At 43.1% G+C, this 22,226-nt stretch overlaps 1 protein-coding gene across 3 annotated transcripts in view; it reads right to left on the bottom strand.

Moving 5' to 3' along the window:
- The window catches only part of LOC146183636 (uncharacterized), a 50,769-nt gene that overhangs the window by 14,142 nt on the left and 14,401 nt on the right, over window positions 1-22,226 (bottom strand). For 2 of the 3 annotated variants that reach the window (XM_084609169.1, XM_084609171.1), the window contains exons 2-3: window positions 20,744-20,865; window positions 3,373-3,552 (exon numbers count right to left, since the gene is read on the bottom strand). In XM_084609169.1, coding sequence (XP_084465295.1) covers window positions 3,373-3,552; window positions 20,744-20,865 — 302 coding nt within the window. The remainder of the gene's footprint in view (window positions 1-3,372; window positions 3,553-20,743; window positions 20,866-22,226) is intronic. The other variant, XM_084609172.1, reaches the window with a different exon arrangement.

Raw genomic sequence — 22,226 nt, forward strand, 5'->3', positions numbered from 1 at the left:
GAAAATATTGAGAGGCCTATCTAATCCATAATTAAAAAAACAGAAACCAGCAGAAATAAATACCTCTCAATGACCGTTAGAATCCCTTAAATATATTCCCTCTGTACCATAACTATTCGGAGAAACAATCCCATATAGCGTTAACTGTACAGTTTATTCACAGTATGTGCACTCTATTCCCCCTCCGCAATAGCATAAACTGCACCTGTTTCTCCAAACACATTTCCTTATTATCACTGCCTACTTTCCTACTTGAGCTGGCCCTTTAATCTTTTTCTTTTCTTGGGTGTGCCAGCTGTGGTTCAAAGTGCTGTTATTATTGTTTCTTTGTCCCCCCCCCCCCCCCCCCCTTCCTTTGCAGAAAGTTTTAAGAATTGTTTCCCTGCAGATAATTCCTTATCAGGACCCTCTGCAAAGCCTGTCCCTTTTTAAGAAAGGTGTGTCTGCAGGGAACCTGCTTAAGTGGTGACTAATCATCCACCCAGCATTGTAGTTTTTCCTGGTACTGCTGCTTTTATTTGTTTTTCAGGCCACAAGATCAATGGTTCCAGGCTGAGAAATACATACTGAAAAAACACTTTTTTATATTTCTTTATCTTTTTTTTTCCTTGACCTATTTTCTTACCCACCATCCCCCTCCACACTCCTTGACCTACATTCTTCTCCCCCCATTCTCCTCCTCCTTAGCTTTTCTTCTTCAGAAGCAAAAGCGTATTTAAACCCCTGCCAGTGATGATCACTGGGCCCAGACGAGACAAGTCCGCTTGTCAAAACGTTGGCTCGACCTGCGAACTGAGGCTGCCCTACCTCTACCCCTGTTCAGTGCTTTTTCATACCGTGTAAGCCATCTTCTTCTCGTTATACCTTTAAATCTTGTAGTGTTACCAGACACATAGCTTAGTTGCGAATTGCTAGCTGCAGTGCCACTCATTAATATCATGTCTACACCAGGACTAAAAACACCATACATTCGTGTCACCACTGAGCACTAAGCCCCAGTCTGCACGGACTGTTTTCCATATTACCCGCTTTAACATAAATACCCTATACAACCAAAAGAGATCACAGTGACGAGCCAAACACACCCGTGGTGGCTCAGTGGTGACGACGCTAGGCCACTGAAACGACCAAGGTTCGAACCTGACCGTGGGCGGCCGTGTTTCGATGGAGATGAAACGGAAATGCGCCATTATGTTGGGTGACGGCAACGCACAGTCGAAACTATTCCACAGCCCTCCAACGCGGCACTCCTTTTTTTCTCTTCTCTGAATCCCACCTTCCTCCCTAGCTTTATGGTGCGGCTTAGGAGTCGACAGAGAAATGCGACAGGTACTGCCCAACTTTCTTATAAACCAGTTGAAATTTTTTACGTCCCAAACATGTGGGGCAGGTTCCACTGAAGTTTCTATAATTTTTTAATTGCAAGCTGTAGAGGAAAAGAACAAAGGGGAGGTGCATGGAAGTCGATTAGATAATGTGTGATTATCGTTATTTTCATACGTTACATTTCCATTTCATCCCGCCCTCCCCCGTGTCTGGGCCAGTTGGGCCTGCAGATTTGTGAAATAAATTGAAAAAATCAATACAATAAAAGCTCGTTAATTCGACATCAACGGGATTGTGAAAAATTGTAGATCGAATTATTGAATGAAAACAAAACAAAACAAAACAAAAAAAAACGAAATGAGCCCCTGGATGAGTTACCTTTATTTGGTAAAGAAGTTAGTTATCACCATCTGTTTTTTCGGGAGAATTTGACCGGGACAATAGCGCTAATCGCTGCCAGATGCTCCGTGGCATGCACACCATCGGTAATTTGCTCGCAGAATTCTTCCAGAACGGACAGCGCTTCTGCGGCTTCTTTAACCGTGTGCTGACCCCGGGATGCAAGCTGTGGCAGCCACATTTCAATGGGGTTGAAATGTAAACATGCTCATTTGCTTTGCGATGTCTGTGCGCTTAAGAGGACATCAGGTTGTCTTGTAGTTCAAGCGTCGCTTCCAGAGGGTAAGCCCTACATACCATAACATACAACACTGTATCATTCTATATCATACCATACAGTTCCACACCATGCCATGGCATGCCATGTAATCATGCCATGCCATGGCATGAGAAGCCATGCCTGATAGTGTACCCTCCGTGAGCAAGTGCCTACGGTTGTGTTCTTGGCTGAAACTTGGAACACAGTTCCGCAGTGGATGTCCCGAGATGAGAAGAAAGCTAAGCACGGATGCTGTTTGGAAGAAGCAGTTTCACGTGCACCTTTCTAGAGATGCTGACAGTGTGTTCAGTTAACAATGGCGGTAAGCACCGAGCCCTTCTGACGTACTGAGCTGCGGTTGCAGAGGAAGCATTGCTGATTCCATAAAGCTTATAACTGGAAGTCTTACTACACATGTTGCAAAGTATACATATGTGTTAGCCATCCCCATACCTAACAAATAAATATCTTCACCTGTTATCTCGTTATAGTTTCAATATACAAGCGCTGTGTGTTTATCTAAACAGCGCATTAAATTAGGCAAATATATGCTTAGCTTTATCTAAACGAAGCATACATTGTCTGCAGGGGCTATTTTGGTATTGGTATTTATATCACTGACAATTTTCTCGGGCCAATGCCACATCATTTAAATGTCTTTTGGTGGAGCAGAGCCCTACCTCAGTAGAAAAAACTTAAGCACCTTTCTGGTGCAATAGTGCCTTATATGCTTCGATAAAAAGGTGTCGGGATTCCTTGCTGGTGCTGTGATTTGACTGTTCTAGGTGTGAAAAGGACGCCAGCTTCAGAAAAGCCCTTCTCTTCAAAACGCAAAGGAGAGAACAGTGTCAAAATCGGTAAAGGCGCCCAACTTTGTGGCTTTAACTGTGCAAGAAAAACCAAATTCTGTACTTTCGATACTGCTGCAGCTGCAACAAAATTTCAGCTGCAGCTGCAAAAAAGATTTCGTTCCTTCATTACTTTTCGAAAATTCTGAAATATAACAACACACAAAGGTGAATGACTAATGCATTGCTTCACTGCTCTAAATGGAAATGCAGCTTTCGAGCACCAGCACCTAGGAGCAGTTGTTCAATATATCTCACAGAAGAATACAGATCGCACAAAAACGCTCTCTAGATAGCATTTCGGTTCTTTAGGCATAATTTCCCAACTTGCCTTAGGCTATGAGGGATGGCTCACAACCATTATTTTGCGCGATGTGTTAGACAACGGCAAACAGATGCTTTCTTTTTTAAATAACTTTTTGACAGGTAATTTTTTACTTTTTCACAAAATCGAAAAGTGAAGGTGTACGGCTTCCCTTTAGAGCCACCTGAAGAGTGAGCCAGTGCCCTCAATTAACCTGACATGACATGGTCACCTACCTGCGGGGACCTCCAAGCGTACGACGGCGCAGATGCAGGCTGGAATGCCCTTGATTGGCTAGGTGTTAGCAATACTGCCCATTCTCCAATGCACCACAACTGGTTTGGCACCGGAAAGAGAAGGCTGCTTACGGCACCTGTAGCCTCTGCAAGCCGGCAAGGCACCCCGTGTCTTCCCTTCTGCGATCATGACATTACCAAGCCAGGACATTATTTGGTGGCCAGGCACCTGTGTAACATTGCCCATGCGTTCTATATATTTGTTCTATGAACTATATGTGTTCTGTAAATTATACACTGTGACGCAGTGCAGCTGATCGGCCGACATCAGCGTGCACAAACGCTAATCCAAATTTTGCCCCAACAAGTGTGTCTCGTAAATATGTAATTCATGAACTGCCCCTTGTACAGTCACTCACTGGCTGTTTAGCCTGACATAAATAAAAAACCGCTTTAGATGCCTACGACTTTTTATTATTTTTTTTAAACAGAGAGCCAACCTGGCAGGCTGTCTTTACCGAGGTTTTTCAAAGAACCATGGGCACGGTGTTGGCCTGAATGCCGCACACAACGAGGCCAGCTAGGCTCAATACCGCTACAAAGATGGCACTTGCTACTACTAACAGACGACTCTCGCGGTGGTAATATTGGTGGTGCGATGATTATACGAGGAAAAAACAAATTCAGATTTTTGACGCCCAATGTGGGGGGTGCGAGCATTATGCAAGAAAATACGGTATCAGTTTGGTTCTGTCATTCAGCGTGGTGAGAAGGAAATCATGCAATTGCATCATGTATTCGACAGCAGTGTTAGGACGCCTGTACTCACGACATATCAGAACTGACGTGCTGTACGAGTTAAGGGTGCACCATACACTTTCGTGTCCAGCTATGCCATTACGTTTTTGAAATGAAATACTGTTTTTGATTACTAGAGCTACGCCCACACTGCGACCATCACAATAAGTATGCTATAAGACACAAACTACACAAACTACTTAGGAGTCATGGCTACCAAGAGTTGCAACCAGGTATCTGTAGCGATCATGATGCATCCTTAAACATGCTCTCTGTGAAATGTTTTTCGAAGGATGTAGTATCTTCTCAGTCTTCCTTTAAGGTAAAGATAACGAGCTTATTGTGGCGGCTCCTATTTTTAGGTAATGTACTTTTCTGGCTATATGTGGAGTTTCTGTACAGCAGCAGTTGTTACCTCGCACTTTTCCACCTTCCTTAGTAAACGAAGTGATGTGAGCCCTCCTTCCATAACTGTCAGCCTCACTTGCTCATCCTGTAATCCATTTTGAAGAAGTCTGAGAGACCTGAATTTCAGTAACCACCCTGAGAGCATCGTCAATCTTAGGCCAAGAATTTCCGTCCATATCGCCACTGCTCAGTTGTAGTAGCAAACACATAGCATAAAATGATTCCCAGCAGCAACAGTAAAAAATAGGGGCTCGGCAACACCACTAATCCAACACAACTGGTTCTCAGGCATTTAGAAAAAAAAAAAACCTCTGCCATCAACCTGCATGAAGACAAGCATAGGGCTGCGCATTGCGTTTCGGAAGGTGCCATTGAAACCACTGAAGTTGCTGCGTGGTTGACTGTCCCTTTTGTACAGTCTGGAGGTTGTCACAGCTGTTGCCGGTGAACAAAATGGACGCTCCACCTCCCATGATGTCCCGTGCGATGAATCAGCCAGCTAGACTACCTGTGGAATCAGCACAGCCCACTTTAGTTTTCATACTTATGACTGCCTCTACCTGCTTATAATCCCACTTTGCCATGGGACATTTCTCTATTGCTTGCTCTATACCTGGTGCTATTAGCTTTATTTATTCCTCGTTTAACTGTGCATTTCCTTTTTGTCCCTCCCACACTTTCCTTTTGAAGAGGACCTCCAACTGCAGGTTAATATGTTCATGATCACTTCTCAGACTGTACTCAGCCTCTAGCGCCAGCTACTAGTGCCACCACAAAGCTGCACAGTAATATGCAGTAGCCAGCAGGCCTAGCCGCTTGCCTTTTTTTCCTTCTCAGTGTTGTTTGTTGTTTCCCAGTCAGTTGTGCCATACGTGCGTGCAGGAAAGTATTGTTGGGGCGTGAATTATCTTATTTCGAAGTTGTGCGCGCGATTCAACGATGATTGCAGCCAATGACGGCACCAAAAAGATACGAAAGCAGTTTTCGCTGGAAGAAACTGATGCAAGGAAAAGGCAAATCGGCCTCTGCGAACAGCTGAGCATTGCCCTATCGACCGTCGCGATCATTCTGAAGACAAAGAAGACTACACTGAGCACTGAAGGTCAAATTTAACTGTTTTATTGCGCATGGGCAAAGTCCAAACTTTCATCACTCGGTGCATCGCATACCATATGAGCTGTTGTGCAAAGTGGAGGGTGCAGTGCGCTGTCGTGTGTGCTGCATGCAGCAGAAGAAAATAACTGATTTCTTCAAATAAATCAGCTTTCAAGTTTAACATTTTCATTTGAGCTTTTGCCTGTCTGCATGCATGCCTACTGCCAAGGTACATCATTTTTGCACCTAGGTTTTACCACTGACTATCAGTTCAGTTCAGGCGTTCAGTCGTGTCCGACTCTTCGTGACCCTATGGACCATGTCACGCCACGCTTTCCGGTCCACTGACTATACCCGCCAGTTTTTCAACCCAACAATGTTTCAAAATAACGAATAATTTTTTTGCGGTCCAGCATGATTCATTATATCGAGATTTGACTGTACACAGACAGCCACTATACTTTGCTGTAACATGACACATATTCAAGAGACAGCAGAGGATTCTCTTGCTCAATGAAAACAGAAACAGCGTCAAAACCAGTCAAACCACTCATATATTCATTTTTACATCTGTGAGCTGCACGAGAGGGATTGGATCCTAGCTTTACATCATTTAAGGACACAAGGTAGCATGCATGAACCATAGGTTCCATGTTTTTCCTTGAAACATCACCACATAATGCAACCAAAGCCTTACAAACATTCGGGATAATTTTCATAGAATGCATTGTTTCCAAGCGCAGCAATATTTGACAAAATTCCAATAGGCTAGCAACAGACGCATCCCGATGACCAACAAGAGTAGGTACTGCACATAGGCAAAGGTTATTCCCACTGCTTCAAACAGTAGATGAAAAAAAGCAGACTGAGCTGCAAGGTTTCAGGGGAACACCAAGAACAAAGCAGCCCTGCAATAACTAAGGGCACACCTCCCGATTCCATATGACAACCATGAAGTCCGTGCTGTCAACTTCTTTTTCAAGGTAGACACATCACCTGCTGAAAACAATCTGCCAAAATTATTACTACTGGTCACAGAACTTAAGAAACCTACAAACAGGGCCCAACAATGAACCACTCATACATGCAAGAAATAAGGTAAACAAGGTAGCTGTAAACATGCTAATGGGTATGTTAATGAGTGAGTTCAACCCAAAAGAAGCACCTTAGACATTTTCAGGTCACTGAAGAGAAATATCGCAACATGACAGGTCAACATTCTTGCAAAACATGCTTCATGCAACTAGTATCCATTCCGAATACTATTTATATTTACAGATAAATGTGCAGACGTACAGAATGCAACCCGCCTTCGTAGCACAGACACTGCACTGATAAAGTCCTAGTTCACCACAGATAATGCTGCGTAACCTACCATCTCTGCCATGCAGTCATGCAGAATAAGACCGCCCAGGTTTATCTCAAACCTTCCAAACAAGATGCAGCCCACCGCCCCTTCTGCCAAAGTTTATCGCAAGGAAGCCACACACAGACATGTTCCCTAGACAGGAAATGGCGATTTGTGACAAATCTGGCATGTCAACAGAATGTGAGCTTACAAATCTCTGCAATTATATGCACACACAACATACCACACTGTACCCTGGTTCACAATCGAAGACATTCAGAGCGGTACCGGCAGCCGTGGCTACCACTTCTGCTAAATTGCTGCCCTCGCTTGTTGCAGGCATCCGATAAGAAAAGGTCGTCAACAGCAAGGACATCAGGAGCTACGCGCATGCGCAACGGACGTCATCATCAAGACATGTGCCTTTCTACTGCGGCGGCCCAACGTCTGGAGGCGTCACCTTCACCTATATAAAGCCATGGATCATCGACCAAGGCACATTCAGGGCGGGTACCGGCAGCCGTGGCTACCACTTCTGCTAAATCGCTGCCCTCGCTTGTTGCAGGCATCCGATAAGAAAAGGTCGTCAACAGCAAGGACATCAGGAGCTACACGCATGCGCAACGGACGTCATCATCAAGACACGTGCCTTTCTACTGTGGCGGCCCAACGTCTGGAGGCGTCACCTTCACCTATATAAAGCCATGGATCATCGACCAAGGCACATTCAGAGCGGTACCGGCAGCCGTGGCTACCACTTCTGCTAAATCGCTGCCCTCGCTTGTAGCAGGTGGCAAAACAAAGTTATTATCTGTTCTGTTTTTGTAGTTTATGGCTGCTGGACTGCTCTGAATTTGCCAGTGTTGTACTCTCGCACAGGCTGTAAGCGGTACACCCTGCCACGATGGGAAGCAAAACCAGGGATGTTTTAACCGAATTTGCACAGACACTTGCCGAAAAAACACCAAGTAGTATAAAAGAAATAGTCAGAGTTTTGACTGATATGACTTCCAGATTCGTGGAAGTTATGACAGAACTAAAGAATGAGGTAAAGAAGCTGCAGTCATCAAACACAGCTATACAGGAAGAACTCACATCGGTCAAAACAGGAATGAACTACATCAACGAGAACTTTGAAGAATTCAGGGCCGAAGTAAAGACACTCCGTAAAGAACTTGAAGATGCAAAACAACTGATTCTTGAGTGCCAGAAAGAAAACCGAAAAATAAGTAACGAACTCAGCGACACCAAAAAACAATTGATCGAACTGAAGCAGTACAGTAGAAAGAGCAATCTCGAACTGAAGGGCATACCTGTCGCTGAAAATGAGGACCTTAATAAGGTTGTTGAGGCAGTCGCTTCATGTTTGTGCACAGAACTATCCAGCCATGACATTGAAATCGCACATCGTGTGCCTACAAAGGCTAAAGGGCCACCAAATGTTGTTGTACGGTTTGCCTTATGGGCTAACCGAGATAGATTTTTGCTGGCGGCAAAAAAAAACGCGACTGAACACATCGATGCTTGGATTTGAAGGAACGGATCCTATATTCGTCAACGAACACCTATGCCCAGAAAATAAGATACTCTTGGGAAAAGCAATTCAAACTAAACGCGCTAAAGGCTGGAAGTTCGCTTGGGTCTCCGACGGAAAAATATTAATGAGGAAAGCCGAAAAATCGAAAGTAGTCCACGTTACCTGTGAAGCAGATCTGGAAAGAATAGCCAATATTTCTGGCGAACAGCTACTAAACGATGCTAGCTACACCGACTCTAGCTCATGATGGCTCCCAGAAAAGGCATATCTGTACTTCACAGTAACGTTCGCAGCATAAACAGAAACTTGAACTCTTTAAATTCTTTTATCGTCAGCAATGGAGAGTTTTTTGAAATCATAGCGACCACTGAAACGTGGCTCAGGAAACATGAACATATATCAATTCCCGGCTATGCAACAATATCACGCCCATGGGACACGCAGTTTCGCGGTGTGGCATTATTCGTGACAGAAAGCCTTCACTACACTATCTTATCATCAGTCTCTTGTTGTTCACCCGAACTTGAAGCATTATTTGTGAAACTTGAATGCGGGCTTATAGTGGGCGTAGTCTACCGACCTCCGAATTCAAATCTTGCTGATTTTTTTGATAAACTGGAATCAATCTTGTCCTCTTTAACTAAAAGCTACAAAAACCGAGTTATTATCGTTGGTGACATGAATATTGATACTAGTTCCACGAGTGCCCCAGATTACACATACCTTCTTCAATCATACAACTTCCGCAACTTGATTGCTTCTCCAACACGCATAACCACCCTTTCGGCAACATCTATCGATCATGCACCGACAAATATTGACACCGGTGTACATGCTGGCGTCTACCAAACACCAATTTCGGATCACTTGTCAATTTTTGTTAAGGTAGACACACCTACAAAAGTAAAAGGTATGAAACCAAGAAATACAACCAAGTTAAATTATGAATTATTCCGTAACAAATTGTTATTACTCAATACTGACTTAATATATCATGAAGATGTGAATATAGAGTTCTCTAACTTGATTAGCGCTCTGGTTGACCTTATAAATCGCAGCAGCCAAAGTGTAGAGTCTTCCCAGCGTCATAAACCAATTTGTCCCTGGATGACCGAAGAAATATTGAACATATTAAGAAGAAAGGACTATTGGTGTCATAAATGGCTACATCATAAAGGCAACGAATATTATCTGTATCAGTACAAATGCGTGCGTAATAAATCAGTGTCCTTAATGAGCGCCCAAAAAAAAGAATATTTTACTAGCCGAATTCAAGGTTCTGCTGGAAATCCAAAAAAAATGTGGGAAGTTATGAATGAGGTAACACAAAACTTGAAAAGATGTCCCACACTTCCCTCTAATATCACTGAAAAAGCTGTTGATGAATTCAATACATTTTTCACAAGTGTCGGTCCAGATCTAGCTGCAAAGCTTCCTGATGCCAGTGCAGACAATAATCTTCCAGCGTCAGTTGTTAATTCTTTCACTCTGCACGAAGTTGAAATCAATGAGGTGTTGTCGGTTGTCATGGAGTTGAAAACAAACAAGGCAGCAGGCTTGGACGGTATTCCTGCAAAGCTTATTAAGGAAAATATTGATATCTTAGGGCCCATACTATGCCGGCTGTTCAATCATTCCCTGCTGAATTACACATACCCATCACCCTTAAAGGTAGCCCGAGTTACCCCCGTATTTAAAGATGGTGACCCTTCTGACCCCTCTAGTTACAGGCCTATTTCCGTACTTAGCGTTATTAATAACATATTTGAAAAAATTCTGTCCAAACGTATTCTCCTTTTTCTTGAGAAATATAATATTATCTGCCCCCAGCAACATGGATTTCGCCCAAAGCACTCTACTAGCTCAGCAGTCATTACACTCACCCAGGCAATTAACAGTGCATTAGATAACAATGAGCTGGCCGCTGTTATATTTCTGGACATAAGAAAAGCCTTCGACACAGTGAACCACGGCATCATGCTTAATAAATTAAGGATATATGGATTTCGTGATAGGGTGCTCGACTTTTTTTCTAGTTACCTTACTGATCGCAAACAAGTTGCCTCAATGAATAACCTAACATCAAATGTGCGGTGCTTATACACAGGAGTACCGCAAGGGTCAACACTCGGTCGGTTACTGTTCTCACTTTACGTCAACGATTTTCCTCAGATATTATCCTCAGCCAGAGCTCTCATGTATGCCGATGACACTGCCATTATCGTTACTGCTTGTCATACTGCCGAACTAGAAAGCATCGCAAACACAGAATTGAAAAAAATTGCAGACTGGTATCTTGCGAACAAATTAACATTGAACACTAAGAAAACTAAATACATACTGTTCCATTCACGGAAAAAAATCACTGGACTCGAGTGATATTAGATTAACTATCAGTCAGACCCAGCTTGAACCAACCACTGTCTTTACGTACCTTGGAGTGACCCTAGATAACCATTTACATTGGCAACATCAGATTGACTCCATTTGCACGAAGATTGCATCGGGTTGCTATGCTCTGCATCAATTTCGTCAATATTTTGATGTCAATATTCTGAGAATCCTTTACTTCACATTAGTACATACTCACCTGTCATACTGCATTGAGTCGTGGGGTTGGACGTACAATACTTACCTAGAACCCATTAGACGTTCACAAAAGCGAGCACTCAGAATAATCTCGTTTTCAGACTACTCTAGACCCAGCAAACCACTATTTATTAAACTACGCGTGCTGCCTTTTGACCTGCTTCGTCAGAAAAACACTGCTGAATGTATTCACAAAATAGTAAGTAACAACCTCCCCTTCGATATATCTATATTTAACATCCCGTCACGTGCAACCCGAAGCCACACTTACGGAAATTTTAATTTACCCATAAAAAGAAACGTTTATGGTGAGCGTATGCTGCAGTTTACGGGCTTCAAAATCTGGAATTCTCTACCCTGTGACGTAAAGCTTGCCAAGAACTTTTCCATTGCAATAAAAGAATACTGCCTTAAAATGAATGAAACACTTTGAGTCTAAACTCGCATTTGCCTACTTAACTTTACATTGTTCGCCTGGTATTACCCATGTAACCCCTACATATACCTGTATTTTATCTGATGCGTTATTTCTCCGCGACATGTGACATTATGTATTGTTATAGTGTGGTGACATTATGCATTCATCTTTCTTTGCTTTAATTCTTGTATAAGTTCTACGCGCTTTTGTTTGATTTGTGAGGTTTTAGTTTATGTTTTCTTCTCTTCATTGGTAATTTTACAAATGTATAAGCGATAACTAACTTTCTTATGTTTATTGTAACGTTAACTGCTTCTGATGTCTCTAACTTTGACGATTGGGTGCCTGCAACCTATGAACTTTTTCCATTGGACCCTTTACTAGCCGCTGGCTATGGGTCCAAGCAGTGTCTGCCTATTTTCCTGTAGCGCACCAAAAAATAAATAAAAAAAAAAAGTGCGCCACAGCCGCAGCGAACAAGCATGACGCAAGTTTTTTAAGTTTCTTCTTTCTGAGCACACTTCCCCCGAGCTTTGATGCGCAGCTTTGTTGCAGCTATGGAGGCGAGGCTCGGTGCGTTGTCTGCTGCCCACTGCACTTGCGCGAAATTTTCGGGTGGCAGTACGGCCACAGTGACTACAGCATTGCATTGCGTTTCGCCATGCAAGCGTCCTGCCAATGGCATCTAAAGAGGTAGCCCTCAGGAAATATTTGTTGCATTTAAAGAAGCAAGAAAACATATAGGCAGGATATGCAACATACAACGAGGCAGTAGTAGATCTTCTATAAGACCTCACTTCAATCAATGTATCTTTCAAAACAGAGCCCTTCAACAATCAAAATGGCACATGCATGCGAATTATGGCTGCAAGTCTCACTGCCATTTTCAAGACATTTGTGTTTTCAGCTAGTCCAGCCAAACAAGCCATCTACAAACCAGCTTGACTAAGCTGTCAGACATTATTAGAAGTACTCAAGCTCAGATAATGCTAAGTTAACGCTCCCCTACAATCTGGTCTCGGAAACACCATGATAAGCTTACTCGCCGGCTGATGCTATGCGGAGTGCCAGCTCCGTGACGTCGACAATATGAGGCCGAGTGGCGCCACTGTTGTCAGCTTCAATGGAACATGGAAGCAGTGGCACAGCCCAGCTACTGTAGTGCAGCAGCCCGCGTGTATAGCCCAGGTTGCTGATTTGCATTAGTTTGCTGTGAACGTCGTCGCAAGGTTTCTTTTTTTTTTTTCTTCAATGTTTTTGTCGCACACGGCATGCAAGAGATAAGTGTGCTTTGGGGTGACTGAGCCACGAGCAATGGCGATATAAAAAAACTGATACGTGTGGCGGGCGGAAGGGGGGGGGGGGGGGGGGGGGGGGGGCTACGCTTACGTGAAGGGTGGACAGAAGTTGTCTTTATTTGGCGTTTCCAAGATGGAAATAGGCGGTAAGAGTAGGCAAACCTCAACAGACCGCAGACCACAGCGCTGACGAGTGCCTGGACAACATGAGCGCAGTATGCGAGCTCCATTTCGAGCCACGTGATATCTGCTCAGTGTTTAGGTGCACATCCTCCAAAAAAGAGAGGTGAGAACAGCAAACAGGAGAGGCTAACGAACTACTGTGACCGAAGAAGCCTCCTTTATACATTCATTCAGCTGTAGAGCTTCATGAAAAAGCGAGGGTCTCATCACGGACCAATATGCTTCTGATCAGGGCGAGCTAGCATAATGGAAATACTAGCTGGCAGCTGTTCAGAGCAGACTTTCCGTCGAACTAGTTTGTGATGCACACGCTCCTACCCTCACAGCTGAAATAATTAGTTTTTATGGCATCATACATCATTTCAACGTGAAGGAACTTACAATTGCTGACTTACAGTGAGCGATAGCTAGAGGGCTAAGCAGCTCAAGTTGAGCCGTTGCACATATGCATGAATCAATGGCTGGATGTTGCACTTCAGTTCTCGGAAATAAAAGCTGCAAGTCAGTAACAGCCCTGTTATATTCATTTGGGTTTCACTTATATTACTGTACGTACGTAACCCATGACACAATATTGTAACTGTATGGTGGGTAACAAATGCAGGAAATATTTAAGCCATACACCCAATATTTCATTCTGGCTTAGCAAATTCACAAACTTCACTAGCATGTCTGCTTTTATAGCTCGGCTAGGAAGTATACGCGCTTTTTTTTTTAATTCACTGGTGGACTACCAGACATAACCTTGATACAAAATTAATTTAGTCGACACGCAACGAAACAGTATATTTGCCCACCGATCCTCTAATGCAAGATTTGTTACATAATTTTTTTATTGTCGCCTGATAATTCAGAAAACTTAAAAGCCTGTCCTTTCTCCCTGTCACTCACCTGTCTAATTTCCTCCATCACTTCCTCACTATCGCTTTATTTCCACCACCTCAGTTACGGTGCTTGATACCAGATAGCAGATACCGGGGCTGGCAAACATCTTTTCCTTTCGTTTGGATATATAATAAAATAACCACCTACTAATTCCGCATGAACAAAATTCGTCGGCTACGACTTATTTCAATAAAATCTCTCACGGTTAGGATAGGCAAATCACCGGAGTTGCTGTCGTCCTTTTACACAAGGTACTATGAAGCGAAATATCATGTGGCCTAAACAACTGTGCTGCTTGCTAAAGAAGAACCTCAAGTGTTTCAAAACTAAAAGCAAAAAAAAGGACTTAACAACTTAATCTGAAATCAAGAGACACGTCAGGAAAACGAAAGCTGCAAGAAGCTTACACTGAAGTTGCTTGTGGTGCCACCTCTTAGATGTAACGCGGACTGCATCAGAGAAGCAGCTGAGTAAGCCCACTGCCCCCTTCTAGGACACTGTAGCTTTGGCTAAGATGTTCCTTAGGCACTGTAGGCTTCTGCTTGCACTGCCTTATTATGCAACTGTTACATAAAATTGGCTCATTAATGCAGATGGCAAGTTATCTGCTACTGGGGCTGGAATTTCTCAGGCTGCGCAAGCGGTTTCAGGCAGCACTCTAGCAGCCCATGGAGGTTGAAACCAATGGTCAAGACCTGCAGCTTTCAGTCCACATCACAGTCCTTTATCGCATATGTTAAATATGCATTTGCCCTACGATTTAAGTTGGAATTAGCTGGTGCTCACAACCAAAGGTAAACTGCAGTAATGCAATAACGGTATGTTGCCTATAGCCAGTAATGTATATTTGACCCTTAATTTGATGCATACTTTCCAGCATACATGTATCAGCCCAAATGGATGCAATTAAAGTATGTAAGATGATAGCACGAGCAACAATGCTATAGCATGATATCAACTAAAATAGTATGCGATGACTATGACCTTTATGGCCTCACAAAAAGGCAAAAGGGCTGCTGGTTACCCCTGGAAGGACTAAGCAAATCTGCATTCTTTTATCAGTATATAGTGCTAAGGGAGACTGAACTAGTTGCAAAGCACACACCTCTCCAAAATAGCACTGGCAAGCTTCAGGCAGCTTCTGCAGGTAAGGTTTTCAGGGCAGAAACCAAGATTAAAACCAATAGCTATTTTACTGAATTTAAGCATAACACAATAAAAACTGAGATGTAAGTATATAAATAAATTGTCCTGGACCAGTCTGAATTGTATTAACACTAATAACAAATAGCATACAGGCTTTACTTTGGACAATATTTAGACCCTACACATGTAATGTGCACCATCAAAGTGTTCTGCGACATGAGAAGATTAGTGAGGAGCCTGTGATAGTCCAAGAAAAAGAATGTTTATGTGGTGACAATGTGTCAATGTTGAAAAACACTAATTATCCCTCTCGGATAAAGTGAAATGTAAACTTGTATTTACATATCTCCGCACAAATGTTGCAGGCTCGAAAAAAAGTTTGGTTTTGTTTGCTTTTGTGGGGTTTAACGTCCCAAAGCGACTCGGGCTATGAGAGATGCCGTAGTGGAGGACTTCGTAAATTTCGACCACCTGGGGTTCTTTAACGTGCACTGACATCGCACAGCACACGGGCGCCTTGCTTTTCGCCTCCACCGAAAAGCGGCCGCCAAGGCCGGGATTCGATCCCGCGTCCTTGGGAACAGTAGTCGAGCGCCGTAACCACTGCGCCACCCCGGCGGGAAAAGAAAGAAAAAAAAGTGTAGAAGCATGAGGAGAACTGAGTGCTATATCTGCTGGAACAAATGCCATCTGACTGGCTAGTGAGACAATACTGAAATAAAATATTGTAAAAGCCTCGTATAATATGAGGTTATTTCCCCCAATCTTATCATGTCAGATTTCTGCCTTCCATTATATGCAGATCCAAACAAACTTCACCCTAAATTCACAGTTCTGGTCTCATTATCAATCAATGCCATCAGCATCAGGCTTTCAGCGAGACGAGGCACTATCTAGAGGTGGTATAGGCTGACTGTTTTGGTGGCTTCGGTTTTATCACGATTCTTGCGACTATGGTGCCCGCGACGCACACACGGCCGGAAGGTCGGCCACACCTCGCACGATGTAGGGATGAAGAATAAAGAAAGGTTTGGTTTGGTTTTGAGGGTTTAGCTTCTCAAAGAGACTCAGGATATGAATTATGCGGATAGAGAAAGGATCACCTGGCACATTGCACAGGTCTCTCACGGGCCTCTCCAGTCGTGCTTGCCACGCCCTACAGCTGAGCCACAGACGTTTGAACAGTATTCCCAAGGAGCACATTGGTCGTGCTTTCAAGAAATGCGGGATACTGAACGCATTTAGAAGTACCGACAAAGACCTTAACTGATAGATAGCTCCAGCAAAGGACTCTCGGCAGACAATACACGTACCAGAAGTTGTACCATCATCCCGCTCTTCGTGATCGCCTCATTCCCCGTCCAATTTATGTATCCCATCGCATTGACCATCAACACAAAGTTGGAATTTTATCATGTAACACGAAATGCTTCTCACAATCTTTCCTGCCGCGAACCTCACGAGACTGGAACCACCTTCCCGCAAAAATTGTTGGCATTACTAACTATGAGCAGTTCCGCGTAGCTCTAGCTAACATTGTATACTCAGGTGCTATTTGACATTCATGTACTTACATACTGTACTCTGTTCATTTTTTGTGTATTTACCACTCCCCCTCTGTAATGCCTCTGGCCCTGAGGGGTAATGTAAATAAATAAATAAAAAAAAATAAAAACCCTGGACCTGAGAACACTTCCTGGGTGCACACACCACGCATCTGCATGAGATGTTGACGTGAACAGGCGCGAGCACGGTGCATGATGGTCGGTAGCTCGTGCGCTGCCATTCTACGTCCGAGCCGGGAGCGGCCTACTAGTTTTAGATATTAGAACAACCGTAGGACCTTGTGGCTTCTGCGATTACTGGGGCAAATATGAGCTGCTCTTCTCATGACGCATAAAATTCTCTGACCAAGAGTGTCAGCACAAGTAGAGAAGTGAACCAGCATCGGCACATGAAGGTTCACAGCATTATTGAATGTCTGTTGTGGGGTGGTGTTGGACGCAAAAACGATGAGCCAACTGCGAAATATAGTGCAATCAATGCTTCACTGATTTTTCCTCGCTTGTATCAGACGTGGTTGAAAATTTTTTTTTCCGTTTTTACTATCCCAAAATTGCACCTTGTATTATAACGAGCTTGTATTATACGCGGATTCTTGAGGCATATATTTTTTGCAAATCTGCACCTTGCAAACTTTGTTCATGACTGTACAAGGATCAGCTCTAATAAGCATGTACGGCTAAAAGGTGTGTCAAAGCTCTCATAGCAACAAAGAAACATGAACTTTAACATACAGTGCCACGGGAAATTAAGTTATGCAGCCAGCCACGTAGCAGTTCATGGCTTTTCAATGAACCATCTGCAGCCAAAACAGCACTTGGTGGGCAGTGCCACCTCCATTGGCAATACTGAAGCCTTACTGGCACTAGTATTGCCTTCAGCGAACCGTATTTTTTATACCTGCGTCATACCGCAGGAGGAAAGACAGCTTTTTCCCTGTCTTCCCCACACCTTTTCCCCCAATGCTCCTGTCCCACTCCTTGCTATGCTAGTGAGTCAGGCACAATGCACGGGTCTTTTAAGCCTATTTCAGAGCATTAGATTTCCTTATCCTAGCTTGTTTCTCAGTTTCGCACCATCAGCGTAGGCATCATCCGCAGCCCAGATCTTGGCATCGTGCCATGATGCACGTCAAAGCATGTAGCCAAACTCAAGAAAACAAAAAATGCTTACAAAATAAATAGAAGAATGGCTTTTCAATGAACCATCTGCAGCCAAAACAGCACTTGGTGGGCAGTGCCACCTCCATTGGCAATACTGAAGCCTTACTGGCACTAGTATTGCCTTCAGCGAACCGTATTTTTTATACCTGCGTCATACCGCAGGAGGAAAGACAGCTTTTTCCCTGTCTTCCCCACACCTTTTCCCCCAATGCTCCTGTCCCACTCCTTGCTATGCTAGTGAGTCAGGCACAATGCACGGGTCTTTTAAGCCTATTTCAGAGCATTAGATTTCCTTATCCTAGCTTGTTTCTCAGTTTCGCACCATCAGCGTAGGCATCATCCGCAGCCCAGATCTTGGCATCGTGCCATGATGCACGTCAAAGCATGTAGCCAAACTCAAGAAAACAAAAAATGCTTACAAAATAAATAGAAAAAATGAAAACCAGGAGTTATGCCAGTAACATTAAAAAAATGCTTACAAAATAAACAGAAAAAAAAAGTAACCCAGGAGTTAATATGCAAGCAACATTAAAAAAATGCTTACAAAATAAATAGAAAAAAGAAAACCAGGAGTTCATATGCAAGCAACATTGCCTTTTTGTGACAGTGTGAGTGGTTCCGTGGTAAATACCGAAGGCTGTTGAGCAAAAGAACTTGAGAACCCTGCTCAAACGAAATAAGACTGGCTTCAACGATGGCAGTTTTATAACTGTCACCTGTGGCACATGGCACTGTATTCAGTGCATGATAAAGATGAATACAGGGGTGTGAAGACAGTTATCACAAAATGCACCACTTGCCATTGTGGTTTTTTCTTTTGCCTATAACCAAATTTATAGGCACAGCTGAACTGCGAAAGTTGCGGCTCTCATAACAGAAAACAGGAAGTATTCACCTAATTGCTCATCTCATGAAGCTCTGCTGCAAGCCTTCGTTATTTGTCTTCTGCTGCAATCTGCATCAAGGCACAAAAATCAAAAATGACTATTTTCTGTAGTATTTACTACATGCTGCGGTGCAAAGTTCTGTATTTATGCAAACTAACCTACATTTTTTGTCCACAACCAGAAGATGAAAAACAGCTGCTAACTTATGCATGCCAATGCACAAAATCATATAAACAACCTCTTTTTGTGCCACCAGCATTGAGGACTTGTCTTAAATGAATTGGATCAAACTGCAACAACTGCAAACAGCCATACATTTTTGTAGTGCATTATTTATTATCTCAATGAAAGGGCCCATTTCATAATTAAAAAGGCATCTCTGTTGTTCTGGGTTAATAAACAAGGGGCTTCTAACAAAATAAACCTGTTCTGTTTTGCAATTATGTATACATAACGGTCCTTTTATTCCCTGCACTGGATGCTTTAATGGCAAAGCATGAGTGTAAACAATGGGAGCTAATCAACAGTCCCCTGAACAAACTTCTATAGTGATAAAGAGTGTGCTAAACAGTTCCCTACGCTTAGAAATAAGAAAACGTACCACCATACAAAAAGCGTTCAAAGCACACAAGCAGAATATACCAGAGCTAATACAACATTTTAAGGCCTCAAATTAAGCCCAGACTTGTCCTTTCTATGCCACTTGCCTAAACTTAGCTCAAGTCAAATTTCACGGGAACAGGAAGTAGCATATGGCAAAGATAGACTCACTGTGCTGGACCTTATGATCAGCAGGCAGGCATTCTATCGCAAAGCCGCAAATATGGTCAACGCAAGCTCTTACTTCATGCAACTACAGCAGAAAACTGTGCTAATTATGACATAAGCAAACAATTTTTCACCACTCAATTACAGTAAAATCGCATTACAAGAGACACTCGGTTATAAAAGGCACTTGAAAATGGTTGGTTGGTTACTAAGTTACACTGGTTGGTTACACTTTGTTACTAGGGCAACATTTCCGGGTCCTAAGTAACTTCATCACTATTTAGAAGAATTACAATTAACCCAGGTACGCTCATGTAACGCAGCTGACTCATCAATTCGTATCTGTGGCAATTTAGATTTCCATAGCAAAATTCTGTTCCTCATTAGTGTCCTTTTATGTTGCAACATGTCAGGAACAAAGGAGTGACTTCTCTTGACTGAAAAATCAAAATGTCCCCGCAGTTTCAACCACTCACATCACATTCCTGTGTGGCTGATATAACGGGGACATTTTGACTTTCCAGTCAAGAGGTGGCACTCCTCAGTTGGTGACATATTGCAACGTAAAAGGACGCTAATGAGGAACAGAATTTTGCTATGGAAATCTAAAGTGCTGCACATACTAGTTGGTACGAACTTTTGGTTACGAGAGACCTTGGTTAAAAGAGACACCGTATTCGGGTCCCTTGAGTGTCTCTTGTAAAGAGGTTTTACTAGCAATTTTCCTCTCACTCCCTAGCAGGGCCCTCTAGGAGGCACTCCACTACAGCTGATGCCGCTGCCTGCATTCTTCCAAAACAAGATGACAAACAAATAGCACACTAAAACCCGACAAGGATGATATGACACATGCCCTTTCCTGGTCCTGTTTGTACATTGCGTTTAATATGACTTGCAGCCAGCGAGCATGTGGTCAGTGCTTTCCAGGTGCACAGTTGTATCGCAAGCAATGAATTTGAAAAAGTGGAAAAGATTCCTCTGCCCTAGCAGTCAGCTGGAACCCCCGCATCGTCTGCTCAATGCAATCGGAAATCATAAAGCCTTGACCACACACAGCGTTTACTGCATGCCGCAATCACGCTGTGAGTGAAACGCAAGCTGCTCTATTCCCAGACTTGCTACATCCTGAGTGCAAAATTCAGGCATGATAAACGCTCATGACAGTAAACAGGCTCAATTGCACCGCGCGCCTTGCACTGTTGTCATGCAGACATGATGACGCAGGCACCAGTGATGTGACAGTGCTCCAACTAGACAGAACACTTTGATACTGCCAAGAACAGACCCGAGTATGCAGAGAAGAACGCCGACAGTTGGAAGAACAAAATCCTTCCCCTCCGTGTTCACTGGCTCCACTTGTCGACTCCAACGTGCTTCCGGGAAACGCTGTGGCCATGCTTCTGGGCACTGCAAGTCACAATGAAGACAATAGCACATGCTGCATTTCAGTGCTTTAGCATGCCCTCGTGTCACCTGACACTGCAACTATGCAATTATTTACGTTCTAGTTGGTCCTAGCAAAGAAAAACACATTTCCCGATATCTTGTCAAGTGTGCATGCTGGCTTTGAAAGAAAAAAATAAGGACAGGTTCTGACCACAGCAGATCAAATTCTTCAAACCCGCTTGCAGCAGTGACATAAGGGGCAGTTTTTCCGCAATTTTGCAGTGGCCTGCTGTACCGCATACAAGCCTGTGCTGGCGTGATGTCTGTCCACCAGGATAGCTTCTGAAAAGAAGCAACAGCTAACGAGACACTTGTTGTTGTGTTGTGTGTTGTGTTTTATGGCGCATAAGCATCTAAGGCTATCATGCGCCAAACACATGATGAGATCTGCTGTCCATGCAGCAGATGTATTGAATATGGTTAAAAAAAAAAACTCATAATTTGTTAAGAAGGTTGGCATCTTTTAAGAACATAAAAACGCATGATATATTAACAAGAGCATTTTCTCCTATGAGTAAGCTAGGGTGAATAGGAATATATTCTGAATAAAATATTGGAAAATGCTTCTTTCTTAGTTCTTCGAGCTTTGTACAGGAATATAAAATGTGATTAATTGTGATTGTTTCTCCGCAAAGGTTGCATGTTGGTATTTCCTCTTTTCTAAGAATATAACCATGTGTAAGGTGTGTATGTCCAATACGGAGGCGACATAAAATGACTTCAGTGAATCGTTCTTGGTGTGTGCATGACTTCCATTCAGATATGACAGGTTTTACTAGGTGTAGCTTATTATTTTCTTCATTATTCCATTTAGACTGCCATCTATCTCTTAGCTTAGACTGCATTAATTTGACTGCTTCTTTGTAGGGAACGTGCACTTTCTTCATTTCTATATGTCGAGCTTGTGCAACGCATATATCAGTGCTTTCATTTCCATCAATTCCTATGTGACTCGGAACCCAGCAAAGCTTTACGGTATGTCCCTGGGTTGTGGCTGTTTTTATGCTGTGTATGATGTCACCAATAAGCGATTTGCCTGCATTTTTATGATTATATGCTGTTAGTATGCTCAAAGAATCAGTGTAAATGACACTATTCTCTATGTTTTCAATTTTAATTTTTTCTAGGGCCATGAGGACTGCATAACACTCGGCAGTGAAAATGGATGCACATTGTGGTAGCCGTACTGTTCTATTCCAATTGTTTTGGACCACTGCGCTTCCGACGTATTGTGCAGATTTTGAACCATCTGTATAGAATGCCACATATTCTCTGTATTTTTCACTTAGGGCTAAAAATTCCTGCAATATGTGTTCACGTGG

The sequence above is a fragment of the Amblyomma maculatum genome, chromosome 7 (genome assembly GCF_055883805.1).
Source record: "Amblyomma maculatum isolate TAMU_Amacu chromosome 7, ASM5588380v1, whole genome shotgun sequence".
NCBI classification, from domain to species: domain Eukaryota; kingdom Metazoa; phylum Arthropoda; class Arachnida; order Ixodida; family Ixodidae; genus Amblyomma; species Amblyomma maculatum.